Genomic DNA, 18,976 nt, shown 5'->3' on the forward strand with positions numbered 1-18,976 from the left:
CCACTGTGCCGGTGGCATATGCGCCGCTAACTGTCAACCATCTAAATACACCACATTTGAACCCGCACACCAGTGAGCTTGTCGACAAGATCAAAGTCAAGACCCTCTGGCTTGAAGGCGACGATGATCATGTCAAAGGCCTGCTCCAAGTATTCGGCAGACCAGTTCTTCTCGTCCAACCGAGAGATCTGAGGCACTGCCTCTTGTCCCACGAGAGGATCGGCGAAGGAGACAGCGACCTTCTCCGACAGAACCAGACTCTTGGCGAGCTCAAGGCCGGGTGAGTTGACCAGATGAGATTGGCCGCGCTTGAAGCCCATGCCAACAACGAGAACATGGGGAATGACTCCCTTGATGGGCCCCTCAGACAGAAGCTTGATGGCCTCGTGTCCGATTTCTGCAGGGCGGGCATTCATCTTTTCTGTCGCCGCCTTGAGCAGCGGGAAGTTGCTGGTCGACAGCAGATAATAAGGGTTGACGGGGATGCAGTGGCCTCCGACACCAAGTCCAGGGGAGTAGGACATGTAGCCAAACGGCTTTGTGGCGGCGGCACGACAAACTTCGTAAGGGTCAATGCCAATGGGGGTACAGGCATTGGCCATCTCATTGGCAAAGGCAATGCACATCATCCGCTGGCAGTTCTCATACAGCTTGGTCATCTCCGCCACCTCGGGTTGGGAGACGGTGACGACCTTGTCGTAAACTGCAGAGTATAGCTGCGTGATGGCAGCCAACGAGCCGGGGACGACATCGTCCAGACCAGAAATCACCTTGGGGATCTCATACGCCGCGGGCTCAACGCGGCCAGGATCAACACGTTCCGGTGACATGCCGGCAAAGAGACCCTTTCTCTTGGCGACGGGTCCGAGAAGCTTCCTCGTCATGCCAACGGCGACGGAGCTTTCAAAGACGACAGTGGAGCCAGCACCGGCGTACTTTTCGACAGTGTCCAAAGCACTTCTCAGATAAGAAGTGTCCACTGTGTTGTCCGGGCGCAGAAGCGTCGGGACTGAGATGAGGAAGTGAGTGGCTTCCGAGAGTTTTGCTGACGACGACGTGAGTTGTACTCTGTCGTTTTGTGCGTACTTGGGGGAGAGGGCTTTGACGCGGGCTTCTGAGACGTCAAAACCGACAACTTTGTAGCGACGGGCAAAGACATCGACGAGATGCTCGCCCACATATCCGACGCCAATGACGGCGACACGAGGCCCTCTGCTGGGGTCTTGCAACTCGACGTCACTATCGGTGGCGACGTCTGTATCTGTGTCGGATATGACATTTCCATTGGTGGGGGTTTCTGGCTCTGGGTCTGAGAGAGTCTCGCCAGGTGGCGTCAGGTCGTAATAGCTGATATCCTTGTACTCTTCATCCGACTCCCTTCGACGACGGCTCCAGTCGGCCGATTCAGAGGTTGAAGAAGCTTGTGATGAATCCATCTCAACCGAAAACGAGAAGAATCAGGGGAGAAGAGGTAGAAGAGGCAAAGGAGAAGAGGTAGAAGAGAAGAGGTAGGGGATACTGGATAGAAGAAACAATACGCGATGCTTTAGCGAGTGACTGAGGCGGGCAAGTGATGCAATGTTAGGACGCGTTGGAATACCGTAAGACTTGAAGATATTTGCGAGTATGTTTCTGGGAGAAATGAAACCAGGCAGGAAAAGACCGGGCAAAAGATTTTATACCCAACGGAAATCAAAGGGAAACCCCAGTTCATGCCAGAGGCGGCCGTAAGATTCCGGCAAAAGCAAGAGGCGAGCACATATAAGAGAGCGCTAGGCTTTGGCTCTGCAGCCCTCTTGCAAATCTTGACCGGTTATCATAAGGAGAAAAACTATGAAGGGGTACCTCTACCTTATCTTAAAGTATCGTCCAAGTTTTACCTACAAACTGAGTAGACTAAAAAACTTTGTTTGGGCAATAAGATGGGAAACTTCGTGGGCAAGAAACGACATGTCTGCGTATCGTACGGGGACCAACAAGGAGATCTCTACTGATACGAATGTAATAACAGACAAAACCCGGATTTTTCAGCTCCGTCTCCATTATACCTTCCCTCCGGGAGGGATGAAAACTTTTGAAACATCTACACAAAGTCTCTGTTCCTCAAGATATTCCCCTTGTATTAACTCTGTTGGGCAATTTGGCTTTTTGGGCGTAGACTTGCGGCAGCCACGGTGGCACTGCAAATCTCCAATACGATACGGGAAAATCGTACAATCTCGCCGTCACAGCCTCTGTACTCCGTGGTGTACTGAAGCTTCATGTTCAACGGGTGTCCAGATATACACGCAACTAAGCTGGACCAAACACGCCAAACCTGCGCCATTGTCGCCGATTAGAGCTCAAGGGGGCGCCATTTCAAGCCGAAAAGGCACGATATCCAATAGAGTCTAATCAATATACGCCCCCATTGAGGTTATACCGAAACGGAAAAAGCAGGAAAAACTAAAATTGTACGAATCCAAACATCTGAGGAGGTATGGCCGAGATGTGGCAGCAAGCGACCAGCGGGCAATGTTCTCTGGAAGCACCCAGAGCCAGGCACAACATATCTATGAGATAATCAGTCTTACCATCAAAATTCTCTTTAATCTGAAGTGACACGTCAATGTTGCTGCTATTGATGTTGTGTCAGTGGACTCCCTACCACTGCATTGAAATCCCAAAAACTTGGCAAGCCAGGGCTCAAAAATGCTTTCTATTACGGCGGAATCCTCTGCGAAAGCTTACTCTCCATTTGACTCGATATCTTCAGAAGAAACATTATTTATAATTCACACGATTGGAGAATATCTCTGATAAGAGACGTACAGACTTTCATCGTATCATCTGGTGATGATGGCTGATGCCGACGATATCTCGGCGTGATGAATAGCAAAGGGCATCATAGGCTAAACTCTCGTCTAATTTTAGTCAGGAACAAAACTTTTTATACGATATGGCGTAATCAAGTATGGCACAATACGAAGGATCGCCGAATCATACGTCTCTGTTGCCTCATTCGCCCTGCCAACCATTTCCTTTTTGCTTCATACGCCCGACGCACCACAGCAACCCGTGGCATCATCATCCGCACTCCTATACGACATCTAAGCGTTTATTTAGACTAATTAGCTAAATACTTGGCAGCGAGCGGACTTGGCCAGATGGCTTGGAATCTTGAGGGGAAGAGGGTGTGATGCTGCAGCTTCCTCCTGCGGTGCGCCTCGACTAGTCGTCGAGGCAACCACAGCGAGGCCTCAATCCCCTCTCACACGAGAAGCGCCGGGCTTTCTTGCGTAATGAGGTTTTTTTAGGTTTGTCAGCCACTGTTTCTTTTGTCTGGTATTCGGTTTATTTCTTGACTGCTCTCGACTAGGATGGAATCAATAGCTCCTGGTCCAACGACTGGTAGGCCCCAGGGGTTAGCGCACAAGGGGATCGCGATGGCCTTGAAAAGCTGGTTATAGATATATGTACCTACCTATTATTTCTCATGGGTAGAGAGTTGCTGTAGTAATATCACGCGAGGGTGCAACTTGCCCTGTTTGACTGCTTTCTGTTCAATTATTTAATCTGTCAACATCATCATCTCTTGACTCTTGCTCCTTGAAACCACGCCAAGTCACAGTGTTATGACCCCAAGGATCATGAAGCATTTCAAGATTGCCGTCGGGGTGATCGCCCTCATGATTACCCAAACAGCTGCTATTCCTCAGGCCATCGAGAATTCCATCTGCGGCCCTGGTCTCGGAGGCTGTATTGGGGGATGTTGCTCTGAGTTTGGCCACTGCGGTACTACCAGGGCATACTGCTCAGGATCGCAATGCCAGCTCGATTACAGCGACTCCTGCGACACACAGTAAGTGAACGAACATGGAGGAATAGGATCCGTGTCGGAAACCTCCAAGCTAACGATGCCGTCCTTTGCAGAGTCGGCCCTCCTGGAAGAAGCACTGAAGACATCTATCGGCCTTTCTCTGGCGATGTCCCATATGGTGAGCTTCAACATGCAAATCCCCCACCGCATCCTGCGTTTCAAAGGATGAGATTAAGGGCCATGCTAATCATATTGCAGCGGAAACCATCACTGAATGTGACTCTCCGGGTCTTGTTGCCTTGACGTTCGATGACGGACCCTTTGAGTATACAAATCAGCTTCTTGACCTCCTCGACGAATACAAAGTCAAGGCCACGTTCTTCATCGCCGGACACAACAGAGGCAAGGGCCGCATCGACGACGAGTCCACGGGGTATCCAAAAGTTCTACGGCGCATGCGAAGTGCCGGACATCAGCTGGCCAGCCACACCTGGACTCATCGCAACCTCAACGGCGTCAGCGAAGAAGTCCAAAGAACAGAAATGATCTACAACGAGATGGCCTTTCGCAACATATTCGGCTTCGTCCCGACATACATGCGTCCGCCGTTCCTGGAGTGCGGCACGAGCTCCGGGTGCCTCGACACGATGGAAGAACTCGGTTACCACGTCATTAGCACCAACCTGGACACCAAAGACTATGAGAACGACGACCCTGTGCTGATCCAAAAGTCCAAGGATAAGTTCTTTTCCATGCAATCATCCGACGAGGAGTCTCACAGCTACATCGTCCTTGCTCACGACGTGCATTATCAGACCGTTGTGACGCTGGCCAAGTACATGATTGAGACCTCGAGGCAGCGAGGGTACAAGCTGGTGACGGTTGGAGAGTGCCTTGGCGATCCTTCTCAGAATTGGTATCGTTCAGCTCCTGCTAGGCGCGATTTGGGCTTGAATCAGGAGGTGCCGCCGGTAAACAACACAAACCCAGAGGTCCCGCCGGTAAACAACACAAATCCTGGCACGCCGCCTGTGAACAATACAAACCCAGAGACGCCGCCTGTAAACAACACGGATCCAGAGACGCCGCCTGTAAACAACACAAATCCATGGACGCCACCTGGGAACAGCACAAACCCATGGACGCCACCCGGGAACAGCACAAATCCATGGACGCCGCCAATAAACACTCCCGACCCCGTCGAGCCGCCAAAGCTCAGGGTCTCAAAGGACCAGAGATGTGGCGGCGAATTCGGAACCACTTGCAAGGGCTCTCTCTTTGGTGACTGCTGTTCATTCTTTGGTTACTGGTAAGGACGCCATATACCAACCCCCTCTCCCCTCTTGAAGATGGAGTGAGATGACACGATGCGTGGTGCGCTCGTGTTACTCTGGCTGGCTCATCACTCAGCCCCCGCTCTCTGTTATTTACCCGCGCTTCTTTGAGAAGCAATGAGATGCTAACATGATTTACACCGTAGTGGGAGAAGCGACCAGCATTGTAGCACAGGCTGTGATCCCACCTATGGAGACTGCCCTCGACTTGACAACGACAAAAAACAGGGAGACACACACAATACAACAAACGGCCTTTGCGGAAGCGACTTTGACGCTACGTGTCTCTACTATGGCACCAAGACGTGCTGTTCCGAGTACGGCTATTGGTGAGTTTGATTCGGTCTCGACTGTTGTGATTGTTTCCACTGACGTAAATGATGATGCAGCGGCAATAGTAGGGAGCATTGTGGCGGTGGATGTCAAACGGGCTATGGTATGTGCCTCAAGTCAGGCAATTACGCTGAGGTGTGAATTATGTCTATAGGATTAGTCTTTTGATTACTGCACAGGTATTGAATAGACAGTAGCTTTATTGAAAACACCTGAGGAAAAGGGTAGCGTAGCCGTGACATGAGCTGCAAATTGCGCCCTGGGTTCAACTAACTATAGGCCTAATTCGCGTCTTGCGTAACATTTTGAGTGCCATGTAAGCTTGATATAACTGATGTTCAGGGGGGTTTCAACCCTGCCAAGTTGCATTTACTAGTATTTGCCATTTCTACTAGAAACCTACTAATCTGAGCGATGGAACGCGATGCCATGGGCTCTCGTATTATTCTCGAGCCAATACAGTGGAGTAGTGATCAGCCCGCGTGAATACTCGAAACATGACGAACACGGCAGTAAACGGACTCGGATACTATTCTTGGGTATAAACACAACAGCTATACGGATCTCCGAACGTCTGCCTAGGAGCCTAATTCCTCGGCGCCGTCTCGGCATCGCTCAACCAGCCAAGCAGCGAGACACGCCTATCGTTGCACGGCATTCTCCATAGATTGGCCCGGAGTCTACAGCAGAAATTCTCACCCCTGAGTGGCTGGTTATTTCGGACATGATTACATCGGATAAAAAGGTACTTGCAGGATTTGTGTTCCCCTACAGCCAATCTTTTCTACCGCCTTCCCATCATTTAGTCTTTTATACGAAATGTCGTGATTCGGTTGGCCCGTAGCAAAGAGCGGAGAATGATGCGGCCTGGAAGCTACCGGCAGCAGTGGCTCCGTCGGAAGGATATCTGCGTATCTATCTCGGCAAGATGTCGATCGTCTGAAGTTGAGAGAAAAGTATACACGTAAGCGGCATTCGTATTCGCGCCGCCGGACCAAGATAGAAAACTTGCCGTATGGCTGCGCTAAGGGGGGAGGTTAGCTCAAAGACTACTGCAGGTCCATCGGGAGTATCCTCTCCCCTTTCTCGGCTCTAGTAGTAGTATCTTCTATCGGATGTCTGTCTGTCAACACGGAACGAAAACCCACGGCCAAGAGACTCGTGTCGGCATCTTCCAGCCCAGTCAGGTGAGAGCCAGCACTCTGGGTAACGCCGGGGCCTTGTGTTACTGGACGAACGGACTCGCCCGTGCAGGGGGGAAGCCATTCCGGTTCGTTGCCGCCAAGGCGAACCTTGGGGACGGTATGGCCCGCAAGTGCTAGTAACGAAGTAAGCATATCCTGGTGGCTTGAGGTTGAGATACACAGTCTCTAACCCTTGAATAATGTGCCGTGAGATGGTGGGGAGGGGGGCGAGGGAAGAATATCTCCGCCGCAAAGGCCCGATCTAGGGGCTTAACTGGACTTGGAGGTGCCACGCCGAGTTTACTCCTCTTTTTTGTTCGACGCCATTGAGATTGGTGAGTCGACGTTTTTGGTAAAGCTTTGGCTTGCCTTGAGTGGCACACTTGTTTTTCTGTGCCTTGCCTTTGTGGACTTGGACGCGGGCACGTACATATCATCGAGGGACGAGGGAGCATGGAACGTCGTGAGAAGACTCGTTTCATGCCGATTAATCTATATAAATCTGCAAGTGCGCGATGGAAGACGAAGCAATCGAGGTTTTTTGCTAGATCCCACGTGTTACAATGACTGACACGTTCCCCCAAGGTGAGACGCCTACTGCAGCTTTCTTTCTACTGAGGCGTGGCTGGGGAGTCTTTTTACCTCTCTCCCCCTTACAGGCCCGACCAGAGAAGCGTAAACAGCGTGGCGTCTTGAATAAGAAAATTTTAATCCAGGCACATACGAGTGTAACGGTATCATTGAGCTCGTGTTTCTGCTAGTTTTCAACCCCAAGTAGAGACAGATCTACATGCAAGTAGGACACGTAAGGGAAGCCCCCATCGGCATCTCCAGACGGCAAAAGCATCAGATACACACCGAGGCACGGCTCATGTACGACCATGTGCCTGTTTTTTTTTTTTTCCCAGCATAAAAACTTAATCTGTCTGGCCTTGGCGCCAAAAAGCCAATTCCACTAGCCCCAAGCCTTGATAGTCTTTTGTTTCCTGCGAGTCCACGATGCCTTCGTATTCACGGCTGCTGCAGGGAGATGCGTCTTCGATCTGACCATTCAGCAATCTCGAATGGTCTGTCAGGATTTTTTTTCTTCTCAGCTCCTGTGGCGTGGCGTATCACCGTGCTGCTGAGATTTCAGGCGAGCTTGACACCTGTATACGAGATGGACGCTGTGCGAGGCTCGAGGGTTTTTGTGATGGCACTGAGCCCGGGGAAGACAGACAGCCTTGAACCTTTTTTGTTACCAAAGCTAAACACAAGTCATTATTCGAATATTGAAAGCTTGGCAAGATTTGCGGCTTCAGATTGCATAATTAATATTTCAAGTTGCTCAGCCATTAGAAATACATGGTGCAATATTTCTCCATAGAGACAACCTACAGAACGCCGGCTCAGTGATGCCTTGACCTCTATCTCTGCAAAGCTTGGTATAGCCCTGCTTTGACGTTCGTTTAACATTTCTCAATGTTTATTCCTCAATTAAGCTTTTCTTCATATCGGAGTATCCCCTCTTTACCTACCCAATAGGCTCCTAATGCTTTCAGAACTCAGTGGAAGGCTCTAGCCCTACGAAAATTGTGCGTAAAGCCCCGACAGAGTTTTGCTCGCCCTGAGTTTGCCTGGCTCTTACTGATTTTTACTGGCTTTTACAGACTTTTTCTTTCAGTTAAAAAGGTCGTTGGCCCATTCTCCCATCGTCGTTTCGATCTCCCTCTTCCTACCTCTTGTCTCGTCACGGCACTCTTCGTCTCCCGAGAGATCGCACATCTCAGCTCCTCGCGGTTCGCTGCTGAATATTCGAAGACAAAGAGGAAGAGAGTTGGAAGACGAAGAGAAGACAAGATGTCTGACACGTCCGACGCGATACCGTCACTCATCATGAACTCCGAGTCTCCTTCCACGGAGACTGTGGACACCGGGAACATCTCTCCCTCCCCTCAACGGCCTACACGAGGGGAGGTCCCCAACAAGCCGCCAGTGTCCATGTTCAACGTCTCGAACCAGGCCACTGTCGCCACATCAGTCGCGGAAAGCTCGCGAGAATCTGTAAGCAGAGTTGGAAAACAAGACATGGCTCGTCCTCTTCGGCTACGTGATCTCCATGCTAACGCAAACCTCCAGTCCGTCTCCCGCAATGCTGCCGTCAACAATGCACTTCCCCAAGGTGGACGTGAGATAACTCACGATTCATTCGACACAGTGAATACGGATATTTCCTTTGCGTCTTCTCTCGACCAAGAAGAGGCAAAGCTGCGGTGGGACTCGGAGGAAGAGCTGAAAAAAGTTTCTCGACATCTGCTCAAGGTTCAGAAATGGTGTCTCATTCTGGGTTTGCTTGCCGTCAACGGCGCGCTGATTTATGCCGCCATAAGATTCCACCAGCTGTACTACCTCTTCATCATTCTCCTTAGCTCAAACACCCTGCTACAATTCGGGATGATGGTTTGCATCATCGCGAATGCCATCTTCAGACGCTGCATGCCTTGCTGGTTCGCCAGAAAAGAGCGCAACCCCCCTGACCCCGAGAGGCTGGTCCTCTTGCTGCCCTGCTACAATGAAACCCGCGATGAGCTGACCCGGTCTCTTGACTCCCTCGTGGAGCAAAAGGAGATTGGTCGCCACCCCAAGATCATCTTCATCATTGTTGACGGTAACGCTCGTGGCCCTGGCATGGAGAAGACCACTCAGGAGTACCTGCTCCAGGACATCCTGGGTCCAGGTCAGTTCCGCCGCTTCGAAAATGGCTACCGTGCCCGAGACGGTCTCTTCATGCCGGTCAAGGTCCAAAGCGGCTATTACAAGGGGCTGCCGTACATCTTCGTCGGCAAGGGCTACAACCAGGGGAAACGGGACAGCTTGTGCTTCGCCCGTTCGTTCTTGTATCACTTCAAGAACCGCTCCGAAAACATGGTGACCATGTTCAACAAGAGGTTGTACGATTGCATTGGCACCGTCTTCGTCCAGCATGGCCTCGACACGGTTGACTACCTCGTGGGCATGGACGCCGACACCGTCTTTGATGAGTTTTGCATCATCGAGATGCTCCGCGAGATCCGCTCAAACGACAAGCTGGTTGGTGTCTGCGGCCACGTCTGCGTCGACTTTGACGGCAAGCCGTTCAACCCATGGGCTCTCTACCAGTCGGTCGAGTACTCGCAGACTCAAGGCCTGCGACGCATGTTCCAGTCTCGCATCACGGGCAAGGTCAACTGCCTGCCCGGGTGCTGCCAGCTGATTCGTGTCGACGAGTCGACGTTTGGCGACGAGGTTCTTCGCGAGCGCTTCGGATACTGCCCTAAGCCTAACGACACCATGACGTCGCACATCCTGGGCAACTATTCCGAGGACAGTATCCATGCCTCCATCATCTTCAGCTTGTTCCCCAAGAAGCAGACTGCCCAGGCCCTACGCGCCAAGGCATACACCATTGTGCCGACCAACGCCAAGGTGTTCCTGTCACAGCGCAAGCGCTGGGCCTTGGGTAGCATCTCGAACGAGTTTGTCATGCTGTTCCGCCCGGGCATCATCGTTTTGGAGAGATTACAGAGCTTCATAGCCGTAATGACATGGGCCATTACGCCTTTCATCTTGACCGCCGTGGCAGAGCTCATCAGGCTGCTCATCACGCAGGGTGGCAGGCTGTTCCATAACCCTGCGTTTGTCGTCCTTCTCTCCATCTTGGCCTCTCGCTACGTAAGTTATCACGCCTTTCTTCTCCAATCTGCATGCGACTAACATCGTCTCTCCTTGTCGTAGGTCTACTCGTTCTGCGTTGGCTTCTGGCTTCCGCGAAATTGGACGGAACGTGGCCAGTATTTTGCTGGTTACTTCCTACATTTCCTAGTCTCGCCTCTCGCAAACATCCTCATCATGGTTTACTCTCTCTGTAACTCGGATGATTTCAAGTGGGGGAAGACCAGAGAAGTGGTCGAAAGCGATGAGGATGTCGCTGAAAAGGGAACGGGTGTGGTTAGAGACGCTCATTAAGTTGACGGAGAATGGTTTGTACAATGTATAGGCATGAAAGCATGAGCTGGCTCCGACTGGTAAGTACATCATGCTCTCCTCTTTTCTTACTACATCGACACGAGAAGCTGACCTCTGCAACAGAAGGATCTCCATAGAAGGATCTCAAGGGTTTCCCGGGCCTTCAGTCACTTCGGCCACCCAGTGGATTTAGTCCGTCACCGGATAGATCTGCTAGTAGGAGGAGGTGTCGATAGAGTCTGCCGTTCATATTTGCTTTTAGTTTGGCATGCGGTTCTTCTTGTGTCTTACCTGAGTCGGCTGCCCGTACTCTGTTCATTCATTTACAAACTCAAAAAAAGTCTTTGTGGCATTTGGGTAGAAATATCGGGTTGTGTATGCGCTGTTTCCAGTGTCAATAGATGTATAGGCAGCAACGAGGCTCTAGATTGATGTACGGTCGTGTCTCTTGTGTACTGCCAGTACTTAATATAGAATAATATGAGAAATTCTCATAAAAAGCCCAATTATTCAACATCATACGGTAAATCGTAACATGTTGAGTGCCAAGACCGTTCGGCTCATCACATCTCGAAATGTATATGCAGCCATCCGCATCTTCCCTGTCGACTGCCAACATGGCAGCGCGGCGTGACGCCAACAGGAGCGGTGTAGATGCTGCATCCTGTGAATCTGCATTACGACCAAATCCGTAGTTGGACGGCAGTGAAGCGAGGCGAGCCAAGGCTACAGGACAGGGTTCGGAATGCGTTCAGTTACTACCTGTTCTGATGTTGGCATCCACATGGGACCAGCTGAGAACTTGGTCTCGCGCATGTCTTGGTAGTAACATGTTATATTCGACACGTTTGATGATGAATACAAGTACAAGTAAGCAGACGCAACATGAATCCGGATCCTCACATCATGCAACTCTCGGTTCGTTTCTGAAGCTTGGAACAGACGGGTATTCGCCTGGCTTTGGTGGAGACGACATGACGGCAAATCAACTCTTCCAGCCGTGTTCGCCTCTAATGCATCACATTTACAAACCCTTCTTGTCTTAAGCGCGCATTATCTTTGTCTATACATCCCCTACTCACACAAAAAAGACACAGCCATGAACCCGCCGTCCTTTCAACATCACCTTGACCCAAAATCCATGAATCATGTCTCAACAAATCCCGTCTCCCACCTTTCACGATCAACCTCAGATCCCTTCTCAAACCCCCATCCATCAAACCAGGCAGATGGCATCAACCACATGCCCCCCCAAACCCCCTGCTAGCCCTTCCCCCCTCCAGCCAACAACAATCCTTGCCCAGACACCCTCAACGAACCCCTACCAAGCAGCCCATCATAGCACATGCATACGGCAAACACCTGGTGCCACCCACACACACGCAAATCTGCCATCATCAAAGAAAAAAGACGTGAGCAAGGCCCCCCAAAAATTCCCACTCAGAAGCGCAACGCGTTCGCATCGCGAGAGAGAGAGACGGACAGACAGAAATAGGCACACGCCAGTCGGGACATGGTGGGTGCGCGCTAGCTAGACCTCATGGACGCATCATATGACTTCTTACATCTTACACTTGTTGGTGTAGAGATGGGTGGAATCCTTCTTTGAATGAACGGCAATACCTTGTTTCTTCGTCTTTTTAAACCGCTTCGTTCAAAGTGCACAAGGTGTGGTGCAGGCAGCCATGACGAGCTACATCGCAATACATGTACTTACACGCAACACGCGTGAGAGCTCGCAGATGCCGTCAAAAGAAGGGGGGCGTGTGCGTGGGAGCATTCAAACAAAGTCACCTGTAATGAATCTAATCTACTAAAGGAATGAGATCAAACAAGCCGTATTAAACAAAAGGATTCATAAAAAGCGTGGACCGTCCTCGTCATTCTCTCCGCCGCCGTTCTTTGTCTTCTCTTCTCTCTCTCTTTGTCCCAACTTACACGTCAAGCGGGTGTATTGTCTCACTCTTTCATTCCACATACTCCCCCCAAAACCACAACCAACACATTCCTCAACCAAAATATTCACTGTCCATTTCAATAAAAAAAAATGCTTCTCCCCCCAGCTCCAGCTCCCACCCAAGCCCCCTCCCTCCAGAACCGCCAAATCGACTTCCGCATCCTTACACAAACCGTCGTCCGCGCATCCACCACCATCGTCACAACCATCACCCTCGGCACCATCGAGCCAGTTGCCACAGAGACAATCGCTGTCGTGCCTCTCGTCACCCACCACCATGGCCTTTCGGGTGGGCAAATCGGCGCCATCCTCGGCTCCGTAGTCGGCGTCGTCGTCTTGCTCCTCATCGTCGGCTTTTGCTATGTCGGGCGCCGAAGAATGCCCATCACATACGAGGAGGAGACCAAGACGACGAAGAAGAAGAAGAGAAGAAGCAGCTCTCGCACCACTCGCGGTATATACCAGTACACGGAAGAAGATATATACTATGTACCCACCCGGAAGAAGTCTTCGTCAAGGAGGGCCAGCGTCAAGGTTGAGGTTCAAGAGCCTGAAGCCGTGGTTGTGACTGAGAGGATTCCTGGAGGCCCCAAGTTTCCCACATACCGCGCGATCCCAATATCAAACCCTCGAAATCCTCAAGTATGGCGATCAGGATAAAACTGTTCTATTACGAAATAATGAAAGGGGGGGTTGATAATGAAAGTGACGGTACTGAAATCGACGGACTGACAGAGATCGGCCATGGCGCATGGCTTGCATAGTCTCGATGGGCTTGTCCAACATCAATAGCCTCGATGAGCTTCTCCTCCATCGACGCCTCCAATTAAAATAAGCAGACTAAATCATCGTGATGGGTGGGGAGTAAATGATGAGGGCCAGCCCATCATCAAAGAGTGATGGTGTCAGGGATTGACGCACGACATCTAGCATCGGATAGCATGGTGAACCATAATCATAGCGATAATCTTTTAATGAGTAATGACTAATTCGAATTTTTTTTTTTTTTTTCATTTGACACCCATCTCTCTGCTTAAACTGTGTTGTTACCCAAGCCTCCGCATTTGTGAGACTTATCAATCACCTTTGTAAGCTGTGCAGCCCGGTTGAGCTGTCTCTGGACAGCCCGTCTGCTGCTTGGGTTGAGGCTAGACTTTTCACGAAGAGGAATGCCGTCCAAGCTCAATGCAAGCTGTGCCGCCGCACGACCGGCAGCCTTGGTGTTCACCGTGATGGCCTCCCAGTTGATGTTGTCCAGGTTATCGCAGGCCTGGTGGTAGCACGCATCTTCTGGGGCACCGGCGCCGGTGAAGAGACCAGAAGAGGGGATGCCGAGCTCCAAGAAGGCAACATAGTCAGAAGATGAACCGAATCCGCTTTGAAAGCATTAGTTTCCAATCCCTTTGTGACTAATAATGGGAGTACTCACCCATATTCGACAGGCTTGCCCTTGGATTGAAGGTAGTCAAAGAGGATGGAGCCGCCAGTCTTGTGGGCATCGGTATCGGCGTACACAGCGTAGATGGGCTGCTTGGAACCAATCATGTCATAGTTGAAGTAGAAACGGATACGATCTGCCTCCTCTTCAGACAGATGTTGACCATAGTACAGAGAGCCAATCAGACCGCTCCTGTTATACATCTTGATTAGCCAATGGACTTGATGGACATTTACAAGGCAGAAGAAACTTACTCTTCAGCACCCCACCAGGCAAAGCGGACTTTGTTTTTGAAGCCCTTGAATCTCCGGAAAGAACTGGCCAGCTCAAGAAGACCAGCAGTTCCGCTGCCATCGTCGTTTACACCTACATTTCACATCGTGTTAGTCTAGCGTCGTGTAACGTTGTTCAAGCAAAACAGTAGGGCAGCATCTATACACACCGGCACCGGCTTGGACAGAATCCAGATGAGCACCAAGCAAAATCACGTTGTTTGGGTCACCCTCCTTGGTCTCCGAAATGATGTTCCAGCTGTCTCGGATCTCGTTGACGGAATCCACGACGAGAGTGGCGGTTAGGGTCTCGCCTGCTCCAAGACGAGCTTTCCATGCAGTACCCTCTTCCTGAGTAATGACGCCAACAGGAACCAGCAGTCCAATGTTGTCGGCGCTCAGTGTAGCCGATCCAATGGGCTGGCCTGGGAGGTTGTTGTACAAGATGACTGCCAGCGCACCATGCGCCTTGGCCAGCTTGAGCTTGTCGGCAATGGCACAGATGCCTCGCCTCACCAAAGCAATCTTTCCTGAGGCGTCGATGCCTTCCCACTGGTCCGCAAAACAGGCCGATCCCCTTACATCGTCAACCGGCGTGTCGATGAGCTCGGCAGTGATGCCGCCAGGAAGAGGTGTGGCGGTGTTGTATTGAAGAGTAATGACATATACGTCTTCACCTTCAGGTCCCTTGACAGAGATGCTCCGGGTGCTCTCAAACAAGTGAGTGAATGGCTGGACGTAGGTATCAAGCTCGTTGCCGAAGCGCGTCTGTACGCGTTCAAGGATGAAATCGATAGAAGCGTTGTAGCCAGGGAGGCCAAAGGCTCGGTTGCCGCCGTTGTCGTTTGCGATGTGGTTCAGGTTCCAGAGAACATTTTGGAGGCTGCGAGAAGTTTGGTTAGCAGATGGAATGCATCGTAGGGAAGGCCAGTAGCTACTTTTTTTCTTCAATGTCTCTCTCGACGGCGTCGGGTGTAAGTTCGTCTGACGCAACAGCGGCCGAAACAAGAAGGCCAGCGCAGGCCAGATTGTTCCAGAACTTCATGGTGCGAGCAGAGCCTCCGTGATGTGAATACTGTATGCAACGGTGTAAGTGGTAGTGGTAAGTAATACTAACAGTATATCACCACTCCTACTATTCACATGCCAGTGGGACGAAGAAGAATTGAGTCAAATTGTTCGAGGCACCATCCAACCTTTTATCTATCAATCAACGCCCGTCCGACTATACGGGAGACATAGACAGGCAGCTTTGATAGAGGCAGTTGCTCCGGCCCAGACCATCGGCTAATCACCCGCCCCCTGCCAGCCAAGACTCTATTCGCAATAAAGCCCTGGCATTTCCCAAGTTAAGCTTGTCGAGCCCGATTCCTCAACCGGAAGCTGCCAGAGGCAATCTCGACACCTTATCGTCTTGGCGGCGGAACGGGCAGGTCTCGATGGCACTCACGCCTCAGCGGAGCCGGTTGGCGCAACGAACGACTGAGCCGATTGGCGCCCGCAAGGACTTTTTGAATCTTGTCCGACGAGAGAATCACGGTGTGATGGAGTGTAGAATCACGGCGGACCAACTTCCAAGATGGACCGGCGCGGCTGGGCAATGGCACGCTGTGAGAACTTCTGAAAGAGCATGCAGACGAAAGGGAGGCTCTCCATGTGACCTCGATTGAGACATGTATGTGTACAGCAGCCGGGACATGCGGAGACAAACAAGTTGCGTGTACTCGTAGTTGAGGGGCAAAGTTGGAGAAGCATCGTGAGTGTATTACAAGATGAATCAAAAGTACCTTGATACGGAGCTTGGCATGTCGGATTGACCAACCGCCGGCCGGAATGAAGCTGCACTCCAGTGGTTCATGTAGCATCCGCCATGTATTAGTAGCCCCGATACGACTCTGTGTCCCTGCATTGTGCAAGTATTTCATGTCCATACTTGATCCCATCAGCCATAGCAGAAGAGGAGAGAAAGAACTGAGCAGACATGAAACACAGACTATATATGACTAGAGATTTCACAGATAGTAACACCCTAAAGTCTTCTTCATGATCCAGGTTCGTCTTGTTGCCTCTCTGGGATATGCTACCCTAGACGGAATACGAAAGAAAAAGGGCATTATGTCAGCCTCGTATCGGTATTCGGAATCACACCATAGACATTTCCAGTGACCTAATAATAAGGTGACTTGAAGTATTAGTAGTAGCACCAGGTTGAGTTGAGTCGAGATGATGCGCTCAGCACCAACTCGACGATACGGAGTTTATCGTGAATCCATGAGATCGGACTTGATAGCATATCCTTGATATTCAGGTACTTGCAATCCACGTGTAAACGCGGCTCTTGTCCAGGTCTCTTAACCACCGACGGAGGTTTTGCACCGACCACAGCCCCGGATTAACTGGTTTTTGCGAAAATCAAAAACCCCGCCACCGCCCAATTAAGCTTTATCGACTGACTAACAAAAAAAAAAAGACCCCTCCAGGGCAGCGCATATCGCCGGCAGACGGGAAAAGAAACTCGTGAGCTGCAAATAAAAAGCTGGACGCCCGACTTCTCCCCTTTTTGTTCCACCTACATCCAAACCGCTGCTTCATCCTCTATTCTGCTCTATTCATTCACCGCCCTTTTAATTCGAAGCATCTCTCGATAGTTCCTCTCGACACTTGTCACCAGCATCAGCCATGGCCGATTCCCAAATCCCCCAGGTCAGGCGCAATGCCCCAACCGTCCTCTCGGCCGCCGACCTCATCGGCAACACGCCCCTCGTCAGGCTCAACAAGGTGCCCCAGAGCCTGGGAATCGAGTGCGACGTCTACGCAAAGACGGAGCTGTTCAACGCCGGCGGCAGCGTCAAGGACCGCATCGCCCTGAGGATGATTGAGGAGGCCGAGAAGAGCGGCAGGATCAAGCCCGGCGACACTCTGATCGAGCCCACCAGCGGAAACACGTACGCAGTGGCCCATCCTCTTGCAGCCCCCCAGATAAGCTGACTGGCTTGTTCGTTCGCTAACACACTTATCCTTGTAGTGGTATCGGCCTGGCTCTCGTCGGCGCCATCAAGGGCTACAAGACCATCATCACCCTGCCGGAGAAGATGTCCGCCGAAAAGGTCTCGGTCCTGCGAGCTCTCGGCGCCACCATCATCCGCACGCCCACCCAGGCCGCCTGGGACAGCCCCGAGTCTCACATTGGTGTTGCCCGCCGCCTCGAGAAAGAGCTGCCCAACGCCCACATTCTCGACCAGTACAGCAACCCGGCCAACCCCGATGCTCACGAGTTTGGCACCGCCGAGGAGATTTGGGAGCAGACTGGTGGCAAGGTGACTGCTGTTGTCGCTGGTGCGGGAACTGGCGGCACCATCACTGGTATTGCAAAGGGACTGAAGAAGCACAACAAGAACGTCAAAGTCATTGCCGCTGATCCTCATGGCAGTATCTTGGCTCTGCCCGAGGCGCTCAACGAGGAGCACATGAACGAGGGATACAAGGTCGAGGGCATTGGCTACGACTTCATCCCCGACGTTCTGGACCGTGACATTGTGGACAAGTGGTACAAGACCGACGACAGGCAGTCTTTCTACCTTGCCAGGAGGCTGATTGCCGAGGAGGGTCTTCTCGTCGGTGGCAGCTCCGGCTCTGCCATGGCCGCGATGCTGCTGGCCGTCAAGGAATACGGTTTCAAGAAGGGCGACACGGTGGTTGTTGTTCTCCCCGACAGCATCCGCAGCTACCTGTCCAAGTTTGCCGACGACGACTGGCTGGCCGCCAACAATCTGCTTGCTCCCACCGGATCCGAGTCGGCACCCGAGACTGGCAACAAGGCTGCCTCTGACCCTTACGAGGGCGCCACCATTGCTTCTCTCCGCCTGAAGCCCGTCACCTCCGTTGCCGATTCCGCCCTGTGCTCCGAGGCCATCGAGACCATGCGAGACAAGGGCTTCGATCAGCTGCCCGTTCTCTCCTCCTCCAGCAAGCTGGTTGGCCTCGTCACCCTCGGCAACCTTCTCAGCTACATCTCTCGCGGCCGTGCGACAGCCCAGACCCCCGTCAAGGACGTCATGTTCGACTTTGGCCGGCTGGACGAGATTGTCACCGACCCCCGCAAGTTGACCAGCGGAACCAAGACGGGCGGCAAGCGCAAGTTTGTCGAAATCACCATGGAGACGCCTCTTTCTACTCTTGGCAAGTTCTTTGAGTGGAACAGCGCTGCCGTCGTCACCGATGGCAAGGGTGATTCTCACTCCCTGTCCAAGCCCATTGCCATTGTCACCAAGGTTGATCTGCTCACCTGGATGGTCAACCAGAAGCTATAAACGCCATCTTTGATTACCCTTTTCTGGAGTAGAACATGATTTGATTCGTATCTGAGGAGTTTTGCCAACGGGCGACCATTTTCTTTTACGTCGGGGCGTCATTTACATTTTTCTTACAAGTTTTTTTTTCTTGGATCAGCGACGGTGGAACTGGAATATAGATCAACAATATTGCGCGGGGCCTGATAGACTCAACATCTCGGGAAAAGCACATGTATAAATGAATTTGAATATGAATGGATTTTTCATCAACCTCGTCTATATGTTGTATCATACAAATGTGAATGTACATGTGCATATGTTGTCATTATTATTAAGTAATCTTCTCATTTCCGTTCCTCTGTCGTTACCCGTTATTAAAGAAG

At 51.4% G+C, this 18,976-nt stretch overlaps 6 protein-coding genes across 6 annotated transcripts; 4 read left to right on the top strand and 2 right to left on the bottom strand.

Annotated features, from left to right (window-relative positions):
• Positions 1-41: 41 nt before the first annotated feature.
• Positions 42-1,436, bottom strand: Triagg1_1414 (uncharacterized protein; the record flags this gene model as incomplete). Its single annotated transcript, XM_062895482.1, has 1 exon — positions 42-1,436. One exon carries the CDS (start codon positions 1,434-1,436, stop codon positions 42-44), a length of 1,395 nt encoding a protein of 464 aa, XP_062759753.1.
• A 2,178-nt stretch (positions 1,437-3,614) lies between these two features.
• On the top strand, positions 3,615-5,626 carry Triagg1_1415 (CAZyme family CE4; the record flags this gene model as incomplete). The annotated part of the gene is made up of 5 exons (XM_062895483.1): positions 3,615-3,841; positions 3,913-3,977; positions 4,058-5,080; positions 5,280-5,569; positions 5,621-5,626. 5 exons carry the CDS (start codon positions 3,615-3,617, stop codon positions 5,624-5,626), a joined length of 1,611 nt encoding a protein of 536 aa, XP_062759754.1.
• Positions 5,627-8,525: 2,899 nt separating this feature from the next.
• On the top strand, positions 8,526-10,634 carry Triagg1_1416 (CAZyme family GT2; the record flags this gene model as incomplete). The annotated part of the gene is made up of 2 exons (XM_062895484.1): positions 8,526-10,340; positions 10,404-10,634. 2 exons carry the CDS (start codon positions 8,526-8,528, stop codon positions 10,632-10,634), a joined length of 2,046 nt encoding a protein of 681 aa, XP_062759755.1.
• Positions 10,635-12,681: 2,047 nt separating this feature from the next.
• Positions 12,682-13,251, top strand: Triagg1_1417 (uncharacterized protein; the record flags this gene model as incomplete). The annotated part of the gene is made up of 1 exon (XM_062895485.1): positions 12,682-13,251. The coding sequence occupies one exon, from the start codon at positions 12,682-12,684 to the stop codon at positions 13,249-13,251; it is 570 nt and encodes a 189-aa protein (XP_062759756.1).
• Positions 13,252-13,624: 373 nt separating this feature from the next.
• On the bottom strand, positions 13,625-15,346 carry Triagg1_1418 (uncharacterized protein; the record flags this gene model as incomplete). The annotated part of the gene is made up of 5 exons (XM_062895486.1): positions 13,625-13,967; positions 14,021-14,221; positions 14,284-14,395; positions 14,472-15,184; positions 15,240-15,346. The coding sequence occupies 5 exons, from the start codon at positions 15,344-15,346 to the stop codon at positions 13,625-13,627; spliced, it is 1,476 nt and encodes a 491-aa protein (XP_062759757.1).
• Positions 15,347-16,980: 1,634 nt separating this feature from the next.
• Triagg1_1419 (uncharacterized protein) lies at positions 16,981-18,611 on the top strand (the record flags this gene model as incomplete). Its single annotated transcript, XM_062895487.1, has 2 exons — positions 16,981-17,246; positions 17,327-18,611. 2 exons carry the CDS (start codon positions 16,981-16,983, stop codon positions 18,609-18,611), a joined length of 1,551 nt encoding a protein of 516 aa, XP_062759758.1.
• Between the last annotated feature and the right edge of the window lie 365 nt (positions 18,612-18,976).

This window comes from Trichoderma aggressivum (assembly GCF_033847375.1).
Source record: "Trichoderma aggressivum f. europaeum strain CBS 100526 chromosome Unknown scaffold_003, whole genome shotgun sequence".
Classification (NCBI taxonomy): domain Eukaryota; kingdom Fungi; phylum Ascomycota; class Sordariomycetes; order Hypocreales; family Hypocreaceae; genus Trichoderma; species Trichoderma aggressivum.